Below are 23,981 nucleotides of genomic sequence, written 5' to 3'. Positions count from 1 at the left end.
CCATCACCCCAGACCCATGTGGGAACAGGAGATGAAGTCCCTGCCCAACTTTATTTCAGTGACCTAGGAGCCTTGTCCCCCGAACAAGATGTCTTTCTGGAAACCAGTTACAGTTTCTTCTCAGAATAAACTGTCTCCACTATCCCACCCCTGCCTGGCACACCCTAATCCAGTCCTCAGTGATAATGGGATGTTCAGCAGTGGGTGCACACGTTTTCCAAGGGCTGCTGGAAAGAGGTATCACAGACTGGGTGGTTTAAAGCAACACTATTGTCTAAAGGCTGGAGGATGGAGGTCTGAAATCAGTGTTAGCAGGGCCGTGCTTCCTCTGCAACCTGGTTTCAGGGTCTTTCTTAGCTGTACTTCTGCTAGCTGCGGCTACCTTTGCTGTGCCTTGGCTTGTAAGTACTGCACTCCAGCCAACCTGTGTGGGCACAGGGTGTTCTCTCTGTATGTCTTCATAGGACAGTCTTATGTGGACACCAGTCATATTGGAATAGGGGCTCACCTCCTCTGTGTGACCTCATATTAACTAACTAATCTGTGATGACATTACTTCCAAATAAGGTCACATTCTGAGGCACTGGGGATTAGAACTTCAACATCTTTGATGGTGGTGGGGGTGCCGATGGTAGGGACACAATTCAACCCATAACACTGGAGGACCCTGGTTACCCCGTCAAGTACAGTGGGAGATGAGGTGCTTCTGGCTCCTCCTTTTGTACCTGTTGCCTATTCTGTCTCCAAGGTCTGGAGGAGGTAACTCATCTTCTCTGCTCTTAACCCTCCCTTGGCCTCCATTGTTCTCAAAAGCAAACCCAAATACCCTGGAGGTAAGGGAATGGTCAAAATGGATTGGGATGGAGGAACATCCTTGAAGGTGCTGAAAGCCACTGACCCAGGCAGCTCCTTGGTTTTGCAAGTTTGAGCCCAACCTGAGCAACTTAGCAGGACACCATCTCAGAATAAAAAGGACTGGGTACATAGCTCAGTGTTAGAATGCCCCTGAGTAGTTCAATCCCCAGACACGGAAGTGGGGGTGGGGGGGGCACTGAGGTACACTTCAGGTGGAGGGAACGTGTGGCTTATGAACTACTTATTGAGATCAAACTTTTAAAGAAGACAGAGGGAAGGCTGGGGGTAAAGCTCAGTGGTAGAGCATTAGCCTAGCCTGCTGGTGGTTCAATCCCCAGCACTACAGGGGGGTAAAAAGGAAAAGAAGAGCCTAAACTCCCACCCAGGCTGGCAACCACCCTGGTTTGCCTGTGAGTGTAGCATTTTTATCACTGCAAGTCCTGTGCCCTGGAAAACCTCTCAGTTTGGGCAAACCAGAATGGGTTATTCTGACATTGTCCTAAAGAAAACAAGCTCCTGTCACATTCCAGACTTTCACCTCCAGCTGCACTTGTCAACCCCCTCCCCTTTCCTCCACAGGAATGGCTGTTCCCAGATGTCATTCAGAGGTTAGTCCCTCAGAGAGGCCCCCTGGCACCTCCCCCAGCTCGTGTACTTGCTATAACTAGTCTATTTCCTTCAGGGAAGGATTGCTTCTTTTACTCTTTTAGCTTAACTTATGAGAGAAAACACATGACCTTTGACCTTCTGAGTTTGGCTTATTCCGGTTAACATAATGGTCTTAAGTTTCATCTATTTTCCTGCAAATGCCGTAATTTAATTTTTTTGATGGCAGAATAAAATTCCATTGTGTGTATATATATATATATATATATATATATATATATATATATATATCCCTTTTTCCTTATCCATTCATCAATTGATGGACCCTTATGCTGGCGCCATGGTTTTGCTACTGTGAATTGTGCTGCTATATACATATATCACTATAGTATACTGATTTTTTTGACACTTAATCACTGAGCCACACCCTCAGCCCTTTTTATATTTTATTTTGAGACAGGATCTCCCTAAGTTGCTCAGGAACTTGCTAAGTTGCTGAGGCTGGCTTTGAACTCACGATCCTCCTGCCTCAGCTGGGATTACAGGTGGGCACTGCTGTGCCCAGCCCTGGCTTAAATTCTTTAATATAAATACTGAGGAGTAGGATAGCTGGGTCATATGGTGGTTCCATGCTTAATCTTTTGAGGAACCTCCATAGTGATTTCCATACTGTTCATGCTGATTTACAATCCCACCAACTATGTAAAAATGCTCCTTTTTCTCCACATCTTCTCCAGCATTTATTAGTTTGTATTCTTTTTTTTTATTGGTTGCTCAAAACATTACAGTGATCTTGACATATCATATAGCATTTGATTCAAATGGGGTATGAGTTCTTATTTTTCCCACGTGTAGTTTGTATTCTTGATGACTGCCATTCTGACTGGAGAAAGAGCAAATATCAAATCTCACTGTAGTTTGATTTACATTTCCCTAATTGCTAATGATGTCAAACATTTTAAAATATATTTGTTGGCCATTCAAATTTATTCTTTCAAGAAGTGTCTGCTTAATTTATTTGCTCATTTATTAGTGTGGGTTACTTGGTTTTTTTTTTTTTGTTTTTTTTTTGGTGTTGAGTTTGAGTTCTTTGTACATTCTAGATATTAATCCTCTGTCACAAGAGTAGCTAGCAAAGATTTTTGTCCCAGCACTTTTCACACTCTTGTTTCCTTTGCTGTGCAGAAGCTTTTTAATTTGATACTATCCTAATTTTTAACTCTGGGCACTATTTTCTGAGCTTTAGGGGTCCTATGGAGAAATTCTTTGCCCCCCAAGCAACTTTAAGTGCCCCATGGGTGGGCAGGCCTTCAGGTCTTATTCACTCTTGTGTCCCATGTAAGTGGCAGGGGACTCCACACCTAGGAAACTGCCCCCACCCCTAGTACTGTTGATTGAACCCAGTGATAATATCCTATGGAGCTATCTCTAGAACTTTTTGATTTTTTGAGATAGGGTCTCTAAATTGTCTAGGCTGGCCTCAATCTTGTAATCCTCTTGCCTCAGCCTCCTGAGTAGTTGGGATTAGTTATAGGCCACTGTGCTGGGTTTGGAACATTCTTAACATGGCTGAATGAAGAAACCAGTTCAGATGAGCAGGACTCCCTATTCACACGTTAGATCTGTAACCTCATTTGTATGGGTGATGCTGGGACTGTGCCCTCAGAAGCAACAGGAATAGGCACTCAAATTATGAGTTGAGTGTAACTGTGTGTGCATGTAACTCAGCATGTCACTCACCCCATGTGTATTTGCTTGTGAATATGAGATTGTCAGCCTATGAGGGTAAGTGTCGTGTCTAGTGACACACTTTCCTTCAGATACAGGCTCCTGGATCAAATTCCAGTAGGTTCACTCATATGGTGTTGGGGGTCCTACAGATCCTCTTTCCTCCACTGCACCAGGCTCCCTGTTGTAATGTCAAGCAGGACTGAGAAAATTGGATAGCTCAAGTGCATGGCACACAGTGGGTGCCCAGGCTTCCTCGCTGCTGGTGGTGCTGCTGCTAATACAGAAGCTGCTGGAATACAGAAGACAAGTGGGTCCTGGTTCCAGACCAGGAGGAGGTTTGGGAGCCCCTGTCCTCGCGTGGACACTCTGTATCTCGCAGACAGAGGAACTTCTGGACAGGGTGCTGATTGCGACTGTGTAAGGCAAAGGGGTTACTGTCCTGCGGTCCTTCTTGCTCACCGCACACAAGCCAGGGAAAGTGGCCGAACGCTCGTCCGTGAGCGCATGGGTCGGGGTGTGTCCCTCGGAGACTGCGTGGACACACCTGCCCGCCTAATCCGCGCTGGGGTTCCTTGGTCTCCCCAGAGCCTTCAGCGAGGCGGGGCCAGGTGCGCAGGGGCGGGGAAGGGGGCGTGACCCACGTGGGTGACGCGCAGAACCACGCCCCCACCTTGGGACAGACCCGGAAGCCGCGGCGTTGCTCGAGGGGGAAGATGGCGCCCTCGGGGCTGAAGGCGGTGGTGGGGGAAAGTGAGTGCCTTCGCGGGGCCGGGCTCCGTGTCCCCTGCGGGGTGGACGCCGGGGCGCACGGTCTTTGGGAGCCCAGGACCCCGGCGGGGAATTGGGGGCTGAACTGGGTGGTGCCCGAGCGCCTGATCCTCGAGGGGGCGGGCGGGGACTTGGTTCCAGCGGACGCCCAGTTCCTCAGATGCTGCAGCAGAACAGAGTTGGGCCCCGGGGATCCAGAGGAGCCGGTAGTGGGTGGGTGGCGGAGGCTGGAGACATGACCCCTGGGCCCCCTAAACTGCCTGCAGGAGGAGGGCATAGCTGGACCTCTCCAGACTCGGTGTCTGAGCCAGGCAAAGTTCTGGGGCTGGACTCCAGTGGCCCCGCCATGCGCTGGTCAGAGACTTCAGGTAGTTTGAGTGCTCAGGGGGCGTGTCCAGGCCCCACGGGGTGATGTGGGGGGCGCCTTCCTCCTTGCCCTATCCTCGGGAGCCCCTTGCAGCGACGGGACCCAGGCGTCCGGGCCTCGCGGGCGCAGGTCCTCTACCCCTCCCCCACCTCTGGTAGTTCCGGCCTCAGCTGCTCCTTCCGCCCTGGCGGTCCAGATAACAGTGGACGTGACACTCTGGCCGGGCCAAGCGAGGCCACCCTGTTCCTTTTCTCCATTCCTTCCTCTGGGCAGGGCAGACTGGCTCAGACCTCCAGCACTTCAGCCCAAAAGGGAGGCCCTTATACAGTGGGTGATGGGGAGAGGGGATACAGATGAGGAAACTGAGGACTCGTGGTTGATGGGATGAGCACAGCTAGGCACACATCAGAGCTGGGAACTTGGGGTCTTGCAGTCTAGTCTTAAGTGGATCTAATGGAGGTGGGGTGGGGGCCTGATTGGTAGCCCCACAGAAGGAAAACTGGAGGTGGGGGGCCAGACCCTTCCTCTCCATTCATTCATGGATATATGGAATGGCAACTTGTACCCCAAGCACTGTGCTGCTTAGGAATAGAGGGTACTTAGGCAAGTTGCCTGTCCTCTCAGAACCTGTTTCCCTTTCTGTAAATTGGGAGGGGGCTGATGCCAGGAGCTGCCTCTCCAGATCAGGGGGCAGGGGTGAATGGGAGTTAAGATGAGGGTCTAGCATCCTGAGCCCTCCCCACTCTTCCCTGCAGAAATTCTGAGTGGAGTCATTCGAAGCGTCAAAAAGGATGGGGAGTGGAAGGTAGGGGTAACCAGAGTTGGCCCCTTGCCCCAGTCTACATGGGTGGTCCCTCTGTACCCACAAGAAATTTTTGAGGAGGCTGTTGATCCATGGGGTGGGAGCTGGGGGTATGGGTCTTGGGTCCTCCGTCTCAGCCAACCCTTGAAACTGTTGATGTCTCCACTTCCCCATGCCCCTTCTGGGGTCAGCCATAGCTCCTTCTGCCTCTTGTCTGCCCATTGGTCCATCTGTCTGTCCATTCACCTGGACAGGTGCTCATCATGGACCATCCAAGCATGCGTATTCTGTCGTCCTGCTGTAAAATGTCAGACATCCTGGCTGAGGGCATCACCAGTGAGTGGACCCCCACCTCATGCTCTGGGTAGAACCTGAGTATGGGATCCCCTGAATGTGGGTCCCTTGGGTATAACTCTTAAATGTGAGATCCCCTAAAATTATCCCAAACTCCCAAGTATGTCCCTGTCCCTGCATAGACCACCTAGAGCATGTGACCAAGTACATCTCTCAGGTATGCAAGCTGAGGGTCCCACGAAGGACCCTGTCTGCAGTCCTTACCAGGGACTGCTGAGGGCTCAGCCTCCTTGACTGCAGCCCCATGTAGAGCTCCCAGGGAGGACTCTGAGCCTGGCCCCTTGTGAATGCATAGCCTTCTGTGGGTGACCTGCAGGGTATGGCTGTGTGTTCCTAAAGATACAAAACCATGTAGCTCCTGCGTGTCTGTCTCCTGCTTAGAACTTCAGGTGATGCAGCTCCCCTAAGCATCCAATCCCCCAAGCCTGAGACTCTCCATGTGCCCCTGGCCTATGCCACCCACGAGTACCCCTTCTTCTGTTGCTATTAGTTGTTGAAGACATCAACAAACGGCGCGAACCCATCCCCAGTCTGGAAGCCATTTATTTGCTGAGCCCCACGGAGAAGGTGCCTCTATGAGTGAGCATGCTCATGGGTGCATGCATGTGTGTGGCCTCTGGGCATGCTTGTGTCTGGTGGAGGATGGGCAGTGGCTGGGGGACCCAGGCAAAGGATGGGTCTGGGGTGCAGGGTCAGGCCCAGAGAGTGATCTGCATTCCCCAGTCGGTTCAGGCACTGATCGCAGACTTCCGGGGAACCCCGACCTTCACCTACAAAGCAGCACACATCTTCTTCACTGATAGTGAGTGAGGAGAGTGGGGGATGTGGAAGGGTAGTGGGTGGGAGTGTAGGGTGGCTCTGGTCTGATGGCCCCTCTGCCCAACCCAGCCTGCCCCGAGCCCCTGTTCAGTGAGCTGGGCCGTTCTCGCCTGGCAAAGGTGGTGAAGACGCTGAAAGAAATCCACCTTGCCTTCCTTCCCTACGAGGCCCAGGTACAGCCCAGGTGGAGGTGGGGTGTCTGTGACCAAATACAAAATATATAGAGAGAGTCAGAGAGGGAAGGAGCCAACCCAGGAGCTTTGTGAACCCTGTAGATCTCGGCAACTGGTGTTCCATCCCTCTGGGCTGCTCCAGGGGGCAGCATGGAGTCTTCCCAAGGGGGAGGACTGGGGGACTTACCTGTGGACTCTTACAGACATTGATTGGTGGCTGCCCCCAGACTGCCTGGAGACTAGCAGAGCAGACTCCGGAGACCAGGGAAGGCCCAAGCAGATAGATGCAGGTAGCAGCAGCTTCAAGTTAGGCAGGTTTGACCTACAGTGGTGGCCCTGGCACTTGTGTCCCCCAGGTGTTCTCCCTGGATGTCCCTCACAGCACTTACAACCTCTACTGCCCCTTCCGGGCAGGGGAGCGAGCACGGCAACTTGAGGCACTGGCCCAGCAAATTGCTACACTGTGTGCCACTCTGCAGGAGTACCCAGCCATCCGCTACCGCAAGTGGGGACCCAGCCCAGCCCGCAGGCCCCATGCTGCCCTCTGACCTTGACCCCATCCTGCATCCAGTTTTTAGTCTCTCTTTGGACCCCAGTCCTGGTCCTCACTCTGACCCCTAACTCCCATCCTCAACCCCAACTTTAACCTCCTGACTGTGACCGGCCCTTCCAGACCCCATATTCTATGTCCTTGTGTCTGACCATCCCACTTCTAGGGGTCCAGAGGACACAGCCCAGTTGGCCCATGCAGTCCTGGCCAAGCTGAATGCCTTCAAGGCGGACACTCCCAGTCTGGGCGAGGTGAGGGGGTGTTGGGGAAATGGGTCAAGGCCCTGCAGGGTCAGGGTCAGGGTCAGGGTCAGCATTAGCATCCTTATCCCTGCCTCTAACTCTCCTGAGCCACCCAGGGCCCCGAGAAGACCCGCTCACAGCTGCTGATTGTGGACCGGGCAGCAGACCCTGTGTCCCCACTGCTGCATGAGCTAACGTTCCAGGCCATGGCTTATGACCTGTTGGACATTGAACAGGACACATACAGGTGGGTGGACCTTGGAGCCTGCTGACCCCAGTTGCCCCCAACCTGGGACCCTTGTGCTTACTGAGTGCCCTGACCCTCATGTCCCCCTTCCTGCCCCTGCAGGTATGAGACCACCGGGCTGAGTGAGGCTCGGGAGAAGGCCGTGCTGCTGGACGAGGACGACGACCTGTGGGTGGAGCTTCGACACATGCACATTGCTGATGTGTCCAAGTGCGTGCTCGCAGTGGGTGCTGGAGGTGTGGGCCCCCCTGGATGCCCCTAACTCCTTCCTCCTATTGGCCCGCTATGTGGCTATGGGATCCCTGCTGCCCCCAGGCTTTGGGTCTAGGCTTTGGACTGACCCTCCATAAGCCACACCCTTCAGTGGGACTCTTGACTGTCCTCCAGCCTCATCCTACCCCCTGGACCCCAGGGACATGTCCCTGCCTGTCATTTCCGTCTGCAAAACTGCACTAACCTCATACTGAAGTCCCAGCACCAGCCCCCATCTCACCCTGCCCTCCCTCTTGGCTAGGAGGGTCACTGAGCTTTTGAAGACATTCTGTGAGAGCAAGAGGATGACCACTGACAAGGTAGCCCCCACCCCAACCTTGGCTGGGAGTGGAGGAGAACCCCTCCCACTTGGATGAGGGCGGGGCCTCATCCAAGATGCTGAGTCTGGAGTGGGATCCTGGTGGGCAGGGTTTGGCTTCAAGCCCACCCCCTGCGGTCTCCCACCCTCCCTCAGGCCAACATCAAAGACCTGTCCCACATTCTGAAAAAGATGCCGCAGTACCAGAAGGAGCTGAACAAGGTGATGGAGCCGGGTGGGTGAACCTCCATCCCGGGGCTGGTGAGGCCCTCAGCCCCAGGCTCTGTCCTGCGCTCTGCCGTGACTCCACATTTGTGACCCCAACTCCCACACCCCCCTGCAGTATTCTACGCACCTGCATCTAGCCGACGACTGCATGAAGCACTTCAAGGGCTCCGTGGAGAAGCTGTGCAGTGTGGAGCAGGTGTGTGGGGCCAGCACGAAGGGCCATCCCCTGAGAGGGATGGGGTTTGGGGGAGGGCGGAGCCTGCTGGGGGTCCTGGTGAGCAGGTGGGCATGTGGGGTGGGACCTGGTTGGGGGGTGTGGTCTTGGAGAGGTGAGACTCGAGTGAGGGGTGGAGCTTGTGGGGAGGTGGTCCTGGGTCCGGGTTGCGCCTGGGCCTGTTTGGGAGGGGCAGCCTTGAGAAGTGGGGCCTCAGGAGACCTGTTGAAAGACGAGGTGCCCGCAGGACCTGGCCATGGGCTCTGACGCAGAGGGCGAGAAGATCAAGGATGCCATGAAACTGATCGTCCCTGTGCTGCTGGATGCAGCGGTGCCACCTTATGACAAGATCCGCGTCCTGTTACTCTACATCCTCCTACGGAATGGTGGGTGGCCTGGGGGTTCTTGGGACTTCCCTTTCACCAGTGTCTCTTAACAATCCTGGGAAACTTTCAGCCCTACAGCTTCCTAACACCAGGCATGCTGAATCCATCACATCCCCTTTCTGGGCCCTGTGACCCTTTTCCAACTATGAGATCCTCCACAGAGCCCTTCCCCGCTCCCATTAAACATGGAATTTATCCAAAATAAGCGTTTCTTTAAACTTGGTATCCCCTCTACTAATTCTGGAGGACCCCATTCTCCCTCAGGGATGTGGATCCATAGTCTCCTGGCATGAGAGTTTCCCTTTACACTAACTCCAGGGGATGCCTGGGTCCTGAGGACCTCCCAACAGTGGGACATGCTCATCGAAGTCCTGGGATACCTCTTAGCCCAGGACCCTGTGTAGCCACTTTCTGGCCCCCTTCTCCTTCCCCAGGTGTGAGCGAGGAGAACCTGGCCAAGCTGATCCAGCATGCCAACGTGCAGGCCTACAGCAGCCTTGTCCGGAACCTGGAGCAGCTGGGGGGCACCGTCACCAATCCTGGGGTATGCCAGGAGCAGGATCAGAGGCTGGGTGGAAGGAGGCTGAGGGCTTGTGGGGGCAGCCGGGGAGAGGGCCTAGGTCAGAGCCTGGTCCTGTGGTGTGGCTGCACAGGCATGCGTGGCCCATGGGGACAGAGTGCCAGGGCCCATCCTAGGGCACACAGTAGGCAGCAGGGTGAGGTGTGCTCACTGCCACACTGGTCCTGGTGACAATACAATGTGGGGTATGTGCTCTGAGGGCTAGGGGTATGGTAGGGTCACCGGTGTTTGGGCAGCAAGGCACCCAGAAGACTTGGGGCTCCCTGAGGTCACAGTGGACACTCCACCCATGCAGCACACACGGCAGCTTCCTGCACTCAGCTCTCAGTTTAGTCTCTCCTCTCTCTCTGGCCCTACGTGTCCCACCTCCCCTGATCCTGCCTCCTCTGCGGGCCCTGTGTGCCCTTGTCCCCATCTCTCTCGCTGGCCTCTGTCTTCCATCTTTCTGTCTTTCTCTTTGTTCTTGTCTCTCTCCTTCCACCCCCGTTCCTTCCCTACCCACTTCTGTCCTTATCTCTCTCAGTCTCCCTGAATCTCTCTCTCTCTCTCCCATTCCACCTCTTCATCTTTGTCTGCCTACCCCGCTAGCCAGATGAGGCCCCAGTCCCATCTGTGGCCCACCTCCTTCTCCCTAACCCCCTACTGGCCCCACCTGGCCCTGCCCGCAGGGCTCAGGGACTTCAATCCGGTTGGAGCGGAGGGAACGCTCGGAGCCCACCTATCAGCTGTCCCGCTGGACTCCGATCATCAAGGACGTGATGGAGGTACTTGGGTGGGGGCTCAGGGCCCGTTCCCCCTGATCCTGTCAGCCTCCCTCCTCCTCCTCGTGCTAAGCCTCGGGGCTTAATGGAAAATCCCTCATTACTGGATTCTCCTGACACCCAGTCTGCTCTGGTCACCCCAAACACACACCCCAGGAATTAGGGCAGCAGAGAGCCCTTTAGCTGGGGAGTCTCTTCCTCTCCACCCACTGGCCCCCTCCTCTGCATCCCCCTCTGTTATCTTCCTCCGACCCCTAGACGCCCTCCCCTCACTAGCCCCTGGCCATCTTGAGGCCTGAAAGCGCAACATCAAATAGCCACAGGCCAGGGGTGTGGCTTCCATCTCCTTGGGGAGTTCTGGTACCCCTTTCTGCTTGACAGCCTGGCCACCTGGCCTCCCTGCCCATGCAGCTTGGAAGTCTGAATTCCTAGGTCCCAAGGGGCTGAGGATGTTGATTCGTGGGTCCCCAAGGGGCAGGAGGCGCAGATAGTGGCTCCACTTTGCCAGGACCTTGACCTCTGTGAGGACTCCAGTCCTTGCTCCCCATTGTCTGGGGCTCATCTCCTAAACCTCCCTCTCTGGCCCCCCAGGATGTGGTGGAGGACCGCCTGGACCGGAAGCTGTGGCCCTTCGTGTCTGACCCTGCTCCCTCATCTAGCTCCCAGGCTGCTGTCAGGTGAGGCCCTGGAGATGCCCTTCACTATCATCCAGGCCCACATCTGGGGGTGGGGTGTGATGGCCTAGACTGACCTCTTCCCCCCCCACAGTGCCCGCTTTGGCCACTGGCACAAGAACAAGGTGGGCACCGAGGCTCGGCCTGGACCTAGGCTCATTGTGTACATCGTGGGTGGTGTGGCCATGTCAGAGATGAGGGCCGCCTATGAAGTGACCAGGGCCACTGAGGGCAAGTGGGAGGTACTTATTGGTGAGTAGCCAGGACTGGGGTTCTCAGGGTGCTAGAGTTGGACTTGAGGGGTCCCTGAGGGACTGGAGCTTAGGCCTCTAGGTGTCTAGGGATGGACTCTGGGGTCCCTGGGGTGCTGAAATTAGTGTCAGGTCCCTGGAGGTCTGGTGTTGGTCCCTAGAGATTTGGGATTGGACTTTGGGAGCCCTGGGGGGCTGGATCCTAGACTCCAGGGTTTCTGAGGGGCTGGGACTTAGGTTGCCAGGGAAGGGGTCACCTGGGGCCTGTACTCCCACATTCCTAATTCTCTAGACTCCTGAATTTTAGAAAGTCAGGCTCTTGGTTTGCTGAGGGGCAGGGACAGGCCTCCAACCAGCCAGGACCCAGAGGCCAAGGAAGCACCCTGTTCCTCCCCAATCTCCCCTGCTCACCAGGCTCGTCACACATTCTCACCCCAACCCGATTCCTGGATGACCTCAAGACACTGGACCAGAAGCTGGAGGACATTTCCCTGCCCTGACCTTGTGCCCCACCTCTGATTCCTCCCTTTACAGAGAAATAAATCTTCCCTCTCTCTGCCAGCGAGCACCCACCTTGCTTTCTTCCCAGGGAAGACCCTGGGAGCTGAGCTGGATCAGGCCTGTGCTGCAGGCCTTACACACACTGCCAGAACCTTCCCCTGGCCCCGAGGGCATCCTCAGCCCTTGGGGAGGTTAAGAACCCTGCTCAGGTTTGACAGTGGGTGGCCCTGAGGTTTACCAGCTGTGAGGCCCTGGGTCCCCCATGCAGAAATGAGGCCATTAATAGCAACTGCTTTGCAGAGAAGATGACAGTGTGGGAACTGACGGCATAGGACGCTGGCAGGTTCTCCACTCACTGGAGTCCCTTTGGCTGTTGTGACAGGGCCGTTACTGTTACGTTAACAAGCACAAAGGGCTGGTGGTGTTCTCCCCTCCTCCTCCCCCAGGACTGTCCCAAGGGGGCCTGCAGCCACATGCAGCTGAGGTTGTGCCTGGCTCTGGGAATGAGAGTCAGCTTTTGGTCAGGCACACCTGACCTCGCCCTGCTCGTTCTCCCCACCCCAGGTGTTCACAGGCTCCTGACTGCAGGACGGACCAGAGCCTTTGCTGGAGCGTTTGTTTGCTAGGGTTGCACAGACTGGCTGGCTTCACAGAAATGTATTGTCCTACGGTTCTGGAGGCTGCAAGTCTGCACCAAGGTGCCAGCCAGGTCGATTTCTTCCGAGGCCTCTTGGCGTGTAGACAGCGTCTTCTCCCTGTGTCCTCACATGGCTGTCCCTCAGTGTGTCTGCGTCCCAATTCTCTCTGTAAAAATCTTGGATTAGGGCCCACCTTACGACCTCATTTTTACTTAATTGTCTCTTGAGAGACCTCATCTCCAGGTCATTCTGAGATGCTGGGGGTCAGGACCTCGGCAGGTGAATACCAGGGAGTCACAAGTAGCCTCCAGCACTTGGCTGAATGGAGTGTGAATAAGCGGTGAGGACAGACTCAGCCGGGCAGGCCACCCAGAGGCGACGGCAGGGGGCTGTGGGAGGCAGAGGGCACCCAGTCGGGTGGTTAGGGAAGACGTTCCCTGCGAAGAGTGAAAATCCAGAGGGGCTGAGGAGGCTCAGTGGGGACAAAGGCTAGAAGGTGAAAGAGCAGCCGGCTGAGCTGGAGGGAGGGTATTGACCAGCGACAAGATCTGAGAGCACTAGGGCCACGCGGCGGGGTGAGGATTTGGGTCCCTGCTGGAGTGATGGGAACCACACGGTGTAACTCTGGCCCCGTGCCCTGTAGAAAGAGGTCCCCGGAGGCGGGCACGGTGAGAGGCGGGCACGGTGAGAGGCGGGGAGGCCGGGAACAGCGCCCCCTGGTGGGGAGCTGGTCGTTTCCTCTCGGTCACCTCCCGGCTTGTGGCCCATCCCAAGGCTGGGCCAGGAGTGGAGACAGGGCCCAGGGGACCCTCCTGATTTTGAGTCACAGATTTGTTTCGAGAGTTTAGGGAAATTTAAGGACACTTTCCCCCAAAATTGCACACATCTTTGTGCAGGTGGAGCCTGAGACAAACTGCGACTCAGCAGTTCTAGTAGATGTCTGGGTCTCCCGCCCAGGGCAGAAGTTGGACACGCTGATGTGGAGCGGATGGGGTGCGGGCAAGAAAGAAGATTTGACGCAAGCCCCTGAGACGGCGTCCTGAATACCCTGCGGCAGAGACCCGCTTTAACTGGCGGAAGACGGAGGGAGTGGGAGGGACATGGTTTTAAAGTTATTTAAACTCAGGGTCCTGGGAAGCCGCGGCTTGGCTCCGGGTCCCGCCTGTGTAGTTAAGCGCAGAGAGCGCCAGGGGGCGCTGCGGCCCGACTTTCCTGCTTCTTCGCTCCTCGGTCTGTGTAACTGAGCTGGGCGACCCTAATTAGAGATGACAGGAAGTGGGTCGAGGGTTCTTCTGTGTTTCTCAGCGAAGACAAAACCCTGTTGTGTAAACCACCTCCGTTTCTGCTCCTTATACTTAGATGACATAATATTTCTGCACTAAAGACAAATATTGTAAATATTCACAGGTCCCTGGGGACAACAGCATCTGGCATTATTAGTCCTAAAAGGGCATCTCACCAAGCCCTCTACGCGCATTCGGCAGATCCTCGAAACCTGGTATTTGGGAATAAACCCCAACCTCCTCTCTCTGCATCCAGTGATATTGACCTTCGCAACTCATTGTCCACCTCTTAGGCTGCCACACTGTTCCTGCCCAGGGCCCTTGCACCTGCTGCTCCTGGCCTGCAACTCCCTCTTCCTCCTTTTCCATCTCTGCTCAGTTGTCACTGCCTCAGAGAGCCTCACAGTATTGATTGCTGCTTGGCACATTTTCTTTTTTGTTTTCTTCCTGGCCTGTGGACTGTCTGACATTCTAGATTGGTTGGTTGCTTCCCCATGGCCTAGTGTTAACTTTTTCTCTAAAATACACTCCCCTTTGCCCTCCTATTTCTCCTGTCAACAGGTGCTTGGGACAACAGCCTTGGTTACAACCAGATTCAGCTGTAGCCAGAATAACACATGAGGCTGGATACTTCCTTCCTCACCTGAGGGGCTCTGTAATGCCACCTAGCTAAGACTAGTCACCAGGCTCTGCGGCTGTCCCTTGTTCTCAGTAACTCTCCACCTGAAGATGTTAGCAGCCACCAAGTCTAGGTCCATTATCCCTTTGAGGATTATTTCCAGCTGCCGCTGGAATTAGCCCTGAGGGACAGAATTTTCTCTTTTTAGCAACTAGTTGGTTTGTCCACAGTAACATCCTGGTACATTTTCTTCAGTGTTATTTATGGGGTTCCTCAAGGTCACTGGACACATGAGCTCAGCAGGGAGGAATGGAGTCGGGACAAGTCTGAAGGTCATTTGCGGTTACATTGTAAATACCTTGTAATCCCCCAGTGATCAGGCTTCCTGGGCAAGAACGCTGGTGGGTTTGTTTATTTATGTACATCACAAGGGCAAGAGCTTCTCCTGTGTTGCACGGAGACTCTAGGATGATTGGTGGAATAGCAAGAGGAAAGGTTGGTGGGCTTGAACTTTCTCAATTTAAAAAAAAATAAAGTCAGTGCTGCAGGTGTGGCCCGGGACAGAGGGCTTGCCTGGCCTGGTGTGTCCCCCCGGGCACCTCAGGGTCCAGGGCAACCTGGACCTTCCAGCTGAACAGGAGAGGGGCGCTGGGACGAGGAGCCCAGGACCCCTGGCAGGACAAATAGGGTGCGGTGGAGAGCCCAGGGAGGGGCTGGGTGCCCGCAGGCAGGAAAGGGAAGTTAGCCCAGGAAAAGCTGCGGAAATGACAAGAGTGGAGAGAAGACACCGGGTGCCCTGGGGGCTCAAGACAGCGAGGAAGCCAGGGAGCTTCCCTTTTTAAAAAATTTTAGGGGAAAAGTTGCTCAAAATCTTAAAACACAAATTAACCAACAGTTTCACCCAAGGACATTGTGAAAAAGGGTCAGGTGGGGAAGTGTCCCTGCGAGCCGAAGGGTTTTACTCCGGTGGAACCAGAAATGAGACTTCCCGGGGCCTTGGCAGTGGGCAGAAAGGACAGGGAAATCTCAGCACAGGCCCCTCCACCTTGGCTCCCACCACAGTTCTCTTCTGAGACCCCTCAGAATCTCAGTGGTTGAGCTGGGCACCGTGGACACACCCACAATCCCAGCCTCTCGGGAGGCTGAGCAGGAGGATCACGAGTTCAAAGCCAGCCTCAGCAACTCAGTGAAGTCGTCTCTAAATAAAATATAAAAAAGGGCTGGGGGTGTGGCTCAGTGGCTAAGCACCTCTGGGTTCCATTCCCAGTACTCCCCCCCACAAAAAAAAAGAATCTCAGTGGTTGGGGAAAGTTCTAGAAAACTCATGAAAGGCAAAGTTTATGAAACCCTTACTCTGTGCCCGGCCTCATCCCAGGTGCATGTAAAACACTCTGTCCTCACCATGGCCCTGTGAGGTCATCACCACTAAGGCTCCTGTTACAGGTGGGGAAACTGAGGCCCTGAGGTGCTTCGCTGTGTACTTAAGACCATGGGCAGCTGGGACTTGACCTGGGGAAGGGGCTTCAGCATCCCTTATGCATAACCACCCAGCGTCCATGAACCCTGGTACACTCCCCTGTGGTTGTCTGGGTGCCCTGAGCAGGGCTGGGGGGGGAACCAGGAGGGAGGGGGCTGGAAGGAGGCAGGTCATCCTGGGTGGTGGGGCGGGCATGGGTGGTGGGAGAAAGCTTTGCTTAAAAGTAAGGACTGTGGCACTGACAAATCGCCATCTGAAATCCCGCTGTCTGGGGGGCCTTTCCCACGCCGCTCCCCGCATGTTAGCTGTTGTCTGTGCACAGCTGCCCAGGGCTCCTGCAGCCGTGCGGGAGGGGATGCGTGTTCACTCCTGGATGCTGAAGAGCTGGGTAAGGGGGCGCTCAACTTTACACCAGGGAACCAGGCCAGACGTGTCCTGCCCACCACCTTTCCCTGGGGTCCAGAGCTCCCCATCTGGGGGTGGGCGGGTTGCCTCACCACCACCCCTCACTCCTCTGGCGAGAAGGAACTTTCATACTGTGAACTTGTGCATTCTCTGTTTTTGTTTTCAAATAGGGATACTTTATTCCTGTAATTTCTTTAAGGGGAAGAGGAGATGTGGAGGAGCAGCTCAGAGGATTCAACACAGCAGTTACGCCGCGCCAGCAAGTCTGAGGTCCAGTGCGCCACACCAGGACTGTGGGTGACACTATTGTGGGCAGGGTTTTTGCGAAGAGATCTTACCCGCTCTTCCTACACAAAAGTTGGTGACTGTGCAACGAGGATGTGTTAATTTGCTTGACTATTGTAACCATTTCACTGCCTGCATTTCAAAACCTTACGTTGTGCATCTTAAATATATTACAGTAAAATTTATTTTAGCTGGGTGAGGTGGTGCATGCCTGTAATCCCAGTGGCTCAGGAGGCTGAGACAGGAGGATAGAGAGTTCAAAGCCAGCCTCAGCAACTTAGTAAGGCCCTATAAGCAACTCAGCAAGACCCTGTTTCTAAATAAAAGGTAAAAAAGGGCTGGAGATATGGTTCAGTGGTTAAGCACCCCTGGGTTTAACCACTGGTACCAAAAAAAGAAAAAAAAATTTAAAGAAAAAAGGTATAGGAATAGTCTCAAAAGATTTTTTTTTTTTTTTTTTTTTTAAGAAAAGCTACCACCCACACACCTTTTGGTGGCTAAGAAATGATAGTCCTGAGGCCACTCCAACTTGGGATCAAATCTGGGCTTCTGCATGTACTGGCTGTGTGACCCAGGACAAGTTGCTTAGACTCTCTGGGCCTCACACTCTCCTTTTGTGAAGCAGAGGTAATAACCATATCTACCTAACTGGATGGTTACACGGATTCAATAAGATCATGTGTGTGAGTTGCTCAACACAGATTCAGGCATTGCACAAGTTGTCGATTGGGTTGTTTTACAACTCGCAGGTGTTGGGTAGGGTGGTGGGGAGAGCCTGAAGCGAAAGATCTGTCGGATTCTGCAGGACTTCCCTTCCCCCTGGAAGGAACATTGAGAGGCAGGGGCGGGTTTCCCAGAGAAAACCTAGGGTTGTTAACACCGGAAATCTCTCACTACGTTCCTCATCCTTCCCTGGCCCAAGGCTCGCCTGGCCCCCACAGGTCCTGCGGCCTCCCCTCCCAGGTCCATTCTGCACACTGGGTTCTCCCCAGGTCAGGAGCGCTTGCCCAGATGGGCCGAGGGCGCTCGCCAGCACACTGCTCAAGAAATCCGACAGCGGCCAGGGCTCTCATTTCCCTTCATTCACAGTGGACGGGAAGCAAGTGTCCGTGATTCTTTTCTGATTTGATAGAGCCACCTGCAATCTTGTCACCAGGGCAACACGTTATCATCTAGTAAGGCGGCCAATCGGCAGCCGGGGCTTCCTCTGCAAGATGGCGACAGTTTCTAGGCTTCCGAGTGATACAAGTCCCCTTTGTTCAAAGAAGGCCTCAAGGACAGATGTCTGTTAACAGCAAGGAGAGCAAGTTGGTGGCAGTTAGGAATATTTATAAAGAAAACCAGTTGTATGAGGCAAAAAAAAAAAAAAAAAATCCTATGTGGCTTCAGGGGACACAGAAACCATTTCCTCTGGGTCTTTCAGAAAGTCCTTTTTCCTCACTATAAACTGTGAGCATTAAAAGGCGGGGCGAGGGGGGGAGCGGTGGTGGCACACGCCTGTCATCCCAGTGGCTCGGGAGGCTGAAGCAGGAGGATCGAGAGTTCAAAGCCAGCCTCAGCAATGGTGGGGCCCTAAGCAACTCAGTGAGACCCTGTCTCTAAATAAAATACAAAATAGGTCTGGGGATGGGGCTCAGTGGTCGAGTGGCCCTGAGCTCAATCCCTGGTATATATACTAAAAAAAAAAAAGCAGGATTAAAAAAAAAAAAAAAAACTGTGAGCATTGGAGGTGCTGGTTGCGTGGCTGTGTGAAGGAGTTTGCTCTCTGTCAGGGATACCTTAATAAACCTGATTTAAATAAACTACTTGGGAAAAACAAAACATTCTCTCAGCATGCTGGCATCAAATGGAACACTTCAGAGTGCATTTTCTTACATATATATTGTACTTCAGTAAAATAGATTTTTAAAAATTTGTTATTTGTGGAATTTCCTTGGGCAGCATCAGATGCAAAATTGAGGCCAGTAGAGACCATTTTCACCGGCAGAAGTTGGCAGGATGAAAGGGCTTTATTTTTTTAAAAGAGAATTAAGGCTCTTTCTTGTTTCTGACCCAAGGGTTTTCAAACTGAGTCCCTATGGAACCCTAGGGATCCCACATACTACGTCACTTTCTCTTCCACTGTTCTCAGCTGCTCAGTTCTTCTAGCCTTTCAAAAGCTCTTATCTGAAAAGTTCTGTGGATAAAGAGTTTGAAAAGAAGAACTCTTAAAAATAAAGACCCCCCCCCTTTCTGTGTGTGATGCTGGGCAAATGCTCTACCACGGATTGGCACCCCCAAGTCCCCAGATGATTTTTGCTTCCTGTGCAAACTCTGTTGAGCGCAGGCTGTGTTGGGGGTCTTCAGGGAGAAGGGCTGAGCTGGGACTTAATCTGGACAAGATCTGGCAAGAAAGTGGACCTCAAAGCCCCCACAAGGACCAGTGCAGAGGGACAGGATTTCTTTCTTCCAACCAGGCTCCCGCCTTCCTGCCTCATTAGATTGCTCTCAGTTCCTCAAAATGGGGACACAATGTTCCCTCCACCCAGAAGGCCCTCCCTGGCTTGTTCCCTGGTTAACTCTCACCTACCCTCCACCTATCCTCAGCCATCTCTCCCTCCACTAAAACCTTCTTGGATTCGTCCACATGGGGCCAGAGTGTTACGTTAGAAGTTCTTATGGAACTAGGTTCTTCTCTGTACAGAGTATGTATGCTCTTCTCGAGTCTGCGAGAGTATCCTATTGGTGTCTGTCTTCTCCCAACACAGAAGGCCAAGTTCCACGGTGGCAGGAGCAGTGTCCACCTGCGCTCCATTGCATGCACAATACTAAGCACAGCACCTGGCACATAGTAGATGCACAATAAATAGCACCTCCACTTTGGACCTGCAGACACTGTTGAATTTACACAATACTAAGCACAGCACCTGGCACATAGTAGATGAACAATAAATAGCACCTCCACTTTGGACCTGCAGACACTGTTGAATTTACACAGCCATCTCAAACATACATGTTACTTTTATGGAAACATAATGTGCATAGAGAAAATTATGCAAATGTAAGCGTACAGTTCAAATCGTGCATTAATCCCAGAAACCTTCCCTGTGTCCCCATATCCTTACTACCTTGGATTTTCCAGGAAACTTCCTTCATTATTTCGAACAGCATAGATTAGTTTTGTCCTTTTTTTTTTTTTTTTCGTCCTTCTGTGTGAGTGGATTTGTGTGGCATGTCCTCTTTTATGTCTGGCTTTGGTGCTAACATGATAGCATGTGAACCATCCAGATTCTCGGCACAAAGTTGGAGTAGACAGCCTCATCTCTAGATTGCTAGAGGCCAGGGGTGGGAATTGTTTTTTTTCTGTAAAGAGCCATAGAAAATGTCACAACTACTCAACTCTCTCATTGATGTGTGAATGCCATTGACATGTGAAAGCAGTCATAAATGTACTTTTAAAAGTGGGGGGTGGGGTGTAGCCCTGTGATAGAGTGCTTGCTTAGCCTGTGCAAGGCCTGAGTTCCATCCCCAGCACCCAAATCAAAACTAACTAACTAACTTAAAACTGGGCATCTATGTTCTAAGAAAGTTTCATTTATGGATACTGGAATTTGAATCTCATATCATTTTACGTATCATAAAAGGTTAAAAAAATTTTGGATTGGTTTTAAAAAATGCAAGAATGGGTGGCTCCTCAGAAAGTTAAGCATAGCCAGGGGTAGAGGGACATGCCTGTAATCCCAGGAACTTGGGAGACGGAGGCAGGAGGATCACAAGTTCAAAACCAGCCTCAGCAACTTAGTGAGGCCCTAAGCAAGTCAGTGAGACCCTGTCTCAAAACAGGACATAAGATATGGGCTGGGGAGTGTGGCTCAGTAGGTGAACACCCCTGGGTTCACTCCCTGGTACAAAAAAAGGAAAGCATAGAATTGGCCTATGATCAGGCAGCCTCTCTTCTGCATCGTGCCAAGTTAAGCCAGAAACAAAGGGATCCATGTCCTATGACTCCAGGTATATGAGGTCCCTGGAGTGGACAAATTGGCAGAGTAGAATGGTGGGTGCTGGGGAGCGGGCCGGGAGGAGAAGGGGGAATGAGTGTTGAACAGGAGCAGAGTTTGTGCTCTGGATGAGGAGACAGTTCTGGAGATGCGTGGTGGCCACCCAACACGGCGGAGGTGCTTAATGCCACTGAACTGTGTGCTTAAAAAATGGCTGACTTTATGCTCCCGGTATTTTATTACAACCAAAATCTGTTGTGTTGGAAACTTAAAAAATAGCAAAAATATAACAATTGTTCTTAGCTAGGGGATGGCCCCAAATAAAACGTCGACACCTGGCCACCGGCCACAGTTGGCCAGTTTGCCTCACAGATGGTTCCGCAGAAGCAGTCGACACAGTCTTGTGTCTCTATTCTCCTGCTGACGGGCATTCAGGTATGAACAGGCACACAGAGCCCATCAGGGACAGCACCCTGTGTCCCTGCACGCAAACTTCTGCTTCTCTCTCCCTCCCTCAGATCTCGGCCCCTGGAGTGGTCACCCATGCTCCCTCCTGACCAGTCCCCAGTGGAGGCAGGGGGGCTGCTGAAAGAGAGGCTGTGGCTGGGAGGAGGCAGAGTCGCCCTCTGGGGCCTCCACTCCAGGGGCTTCCTCTTGGCCCGGATGTGGGCAGGGAGGGCCCAGGGACTCAGCTGTCAAGAAGGAAGCCCCACACCCAGACGCCTCAGGAGAGCTGTGGGGCACAGGACTCCGACTGTTTCCTACTGAGTCCACCAAGGGGTAAGTGAGAGCTCTCCCTGTCGAGTCCAGGGGCCCAGCGCAGACCCGTGCCCCCAGCTCCGGGCTTCGGGCACGTGGGCCTGATCCTCCCCGCCATGGAAGGGAGCTGACCCAGAGGCGGGTCTTGTCTCCCCTCACAGCACCTGCGGGATGAGGACTCTCGGCGTCCTTCTCCTCCCTGTCCTGGGGTTGCTGGTGTCCAGCAAGTCATCGTGTCCCATGGACGAAGCCATCGATGAAAAGATCCAGGGGGGCATCAGCTCCCTAAGTGAGGATTCTCACATCTATTCCAGGATCAAACCCCAGCTCAGTGCTAACCAAACCTCACACCCAGACCACGAGCTCAACCCATCCCCACTCCCAGCTGCGCCCAGCCCTACCTGGAAACAGCTCCGAATCCAATCCCAAACTAACCCCACCTGTCACCTCAAACTTGGGGGCTTACTCCAGAACACCCGAGCTGAGGCAGAGGACCCTGGAGGTGGTGGCCTTTCCACCAGGACCTGGACCTCCTACCTGGGCCTTTCCTAGGGAAACTGTGTGTTTCTGGGGATGGAACCCAGGGCCTCCTGCCTGCCAGGCCAGCGCTCTACCACTGAGCTGCGCCTGCGGCCGTCCCCAGGGGAACCTCTGCTCCCCTGCCGGCTCCAAGCCAGCGCCTGAGGATGCGGGAGGACGGCTTGGTCTCACAGCCTCCCATCTCTGCTTCTGCAGTTTTTGCAGCAGTACAGAACATCCGCCTGGACTGCAGGACCGTCACCTCCAGGGGGAACCTGGCTACCTGCCCTGCAGGTGAGTGCACAGCCTGTAGTTTAGGCTCAAGTTTGTCCCAAGCCCCCTGGGAAGATCCCATCCTCCCGTGTCCTGAGCTTTTACTTCCTTAGTGTCCAGATCCCTCACCCAGCCTTGTCCCCCTCCACTCCAGCTCGGGTACCTCATTTCCTTAGGACACTGGTGTCCAGGCCCCCAGCCTCCCTGCCCCCATGCGTCCTGTACCTACTCCCTGGTTGGAGCCCGTGGCTCCCACCCCGCCCCCACCCTCCCAACCTCCTGGCTCCCGCCCCCAGGCCACGCTGTCACTGCCTGCACGTGTGGCTCAGCCTGTGGCTCATGGGATGTGCGCGCAGAGACCACGTGCCACTGCCAGTGCGCAGGCATGGACTGGACCGGAGCACGCTGCTGTCGTCTGCAGGCCGCCTGAGGTCGATGGCGCTGCGCCCCAGGGAGGGGTGGGGGGGGCTGCAGAAATAAACGGAAAGAGATGGTGACCAGCAGACCTGGACCTGTGCGGTTTCCTCAGCTGGGCCTGGGCGGTCAGTGGGGAGGATGGGCTGAGCGCGCCCCTGCGGAGCCCACGGAACCCAGGGAACCCACGTGCGGGACCAGGACAGGGACACCCCCTTCTTCTACTCCTTCCCTTTCCTTTGCCTGGGGTCTCCACCTCTTCCTCTGCTAGTGGGACCCCGACTTCCTCCATTAACACGCCAGTTGAGGGCTCAGGGCCACCTTCAAGAGCCAAGTGAGTCTCACCTTTGCAGCCACCTTGACGGCCTAGGTCTCCTGCCTGCACAGGAAACCGCTGGTGTCGCCCCCCCCACAAGACTTCATGCAGGATCTGGGTCAGTCAGTTGTGAGCAGGACACTCGGGGCCCTGAGCCCCCAGCAACCCCCGGGCTCCAGGATTTTGTTATAATGATGCTAAGAGGACTAATACACGTGGTCACACAGAGACGCCATAACTACAGGCATGCCCATGTCCCCACAGACACACAGCGATAAGAAAGGCACCCCTGAATCCACATGAAGAATGACAGACACACCCATGTTGGGGACACAGACTAAGGATCCCCGACAGACTCTTGTCTTCTGTAGCTGGTCCCCACCCCAACCTGGATGCACACCCAATGCCCTAGAGGGCCCCCCAGCCCCACCCCCAGCATCCTCTACCACAGCTCCCAGGGCAGAGGACAAATCCAGGTGACTCAGGGTCCAGGTCCCCAGGAATCCTGACCCAGGGGCTAGGGATCCAGCCCCTGAGAGGCAGCTAGAATTCCTAGCATCCACTCTTGAAAGACCCAAGACTCTAATGTCACCCTGGAGGATTAGGGATAGAATGGTCCTGGTTTTCAGGGTGTATGGAGCCTTCCCCCCACTGCCTCCCACCTCTCATGGTGAATCAGCCCCTTGCGCTGAGTGGTCCCGAGCAGAGATCATTCTACTCCTGGGGGCTTCTCTCCTGACCACAGTGTGGCCTCAGGACTGAGGGGGATGGTGAGTCAGAGGCGTGGCCAGGACCAGAGAGGACAAGTCTAGGCCTTGCATGTCCCTCCTCTTCATGACACGTGTGTGTGGGGGAGCTCCCTGGTCCCTAGACCCTAGTGTGAAGGCCCCACCCAACTGTCCTCCTGTATCTGGACCCCAAGAAGGGCCTCTTCAGAGTCCAGCACAATTCCAGCACAGCCATCTGCCTGTCCTAGCACACAGACTTGGATATTATATCTGATGTGACCTTGGGCAAGCAAGCCCTGTTCTTGAGTCTCTGTTTCCTCAAAAGTCAATGCCCTAGCTCCCTGTGGTGGCTAAGATTCTTGTGGACACAGGGCCACAGACCCCAGGTCAAGCTAGCTTGGGTGCGGAGGGAGGCGGGGGAGGAAGTTTTGGTATGGGTAACTGCTGAGAGGCCCCGTGCCAGAACAGCAGGTTCAGGAATGGCTGGATCTAGGGTCTCACATGATGGCTCCTGGACCAGATTCCCCCTCAGCTCTGTTTTTCTCAGTGCTGGCTTCCTTCTCAAGCAGATTCTCCCCTGTCACAATACCAGGCTTACATTATCCCAG

The 23,981-nt window shown here is 54.0% G+C and overlaps 2 protein-coding genes across 4 annotated transcripts; both read left to right on the top strand.

The window, feature by feature from the left end:
- The first annotated feature begins 3,875 nt into the window (after nt 1–3,875).
- Stxbp2 (syntaxin binding protein 2) lies at nt 3,876–11,732 on the top strand. Of its 3 annotated transcripts, none has more exons than XM_076850098.2 (19): nt 3,876–3,942; nt 5,083–5,132; nt 5,384–5,465; nt 5,974–6,050; nt 6,207–6,285; nt 6,372–6,475; nt 6,832–6,980; nt 7,192–7,276; nt 7,384–7,514; nt 7,617–7,724; nt 8,029–8,086; nt 8,242–8,307; nt 8,429–8,509; nt 8,775–8,913; nt 9,348–9,457; nt 10,162–10,257; nt 10,846–10,931; nt 11,023–11,180; nt 11,594–11,732. In XM_076850098.2, exons 1-19 carry the CDS (start codon nt 3,906–3,908, stop codon nt 11,677–11,679), a joined length of 1,782 nt encoding a protein of 593 aa, XP_076706213.1. In that variant the 5' UTR covers nt 3,876–3,905; the 3' UTR covers nt 11,680–11,732. The 3 variants fall into 3 exon arrangements, with proteins under 3 accessions (XP_076706213.1, XP_076706233.1, XP_076706223.1); XM_076850118.2 differs by lacking the exon at nt 3,876–3,942 and adding an exon at nt 4,251–4,314; XM_076850108.2 differs by lacking the exon at nt 3,876–3,942 and adding an exon at nt 4,257–4,328.
- A 9,270-nt stretch (nt 11,733–21,002) lies between these two features.
- Nucleotides 21,003–22,407, top strand: Retn (resistin). Its single transcript, XM_076850537.2, has 4 exons — nt 21,003–21,144; nt 21,285–21,412; nt 21,859–21,936; nt 22,212–22,407. Exons 2-4 carry the CDS (start codon nt 21,295–21,297, stop codon nt 22,343–22,345), a joined length of 330 nt encoding a protein of 109 aa, XP_076706652.1. The 5' UTR covers nt 21,003–21,144; nt 21,285–21,294; the 3' UTR covers nt 22,346–22,407.
- The last annotated feature ends 1,574 nt before the right edge of the window (nt 22,408–23,981 follow it).

Source organism: Callospermophilus lateralis, chromosome 1 (assembly GCF_048772815.1).
Source record: "Callospermophilus lateralis isolate mCalLat2 chromosome 1, mCalLat2.hap1, whole genome shotgun sequence".
NCBI classification, from domain to species: Eukaryota; Metazoa; Chordata; class Mammalia; order Rodentia; family Sciuridae; genus Callospermophilus; species Callospermophilus lateralis.
Note: the sequence above shows the minus strand (reverse complement) of the source record. Positions and strands in the feature narration are given on the sequence as shown.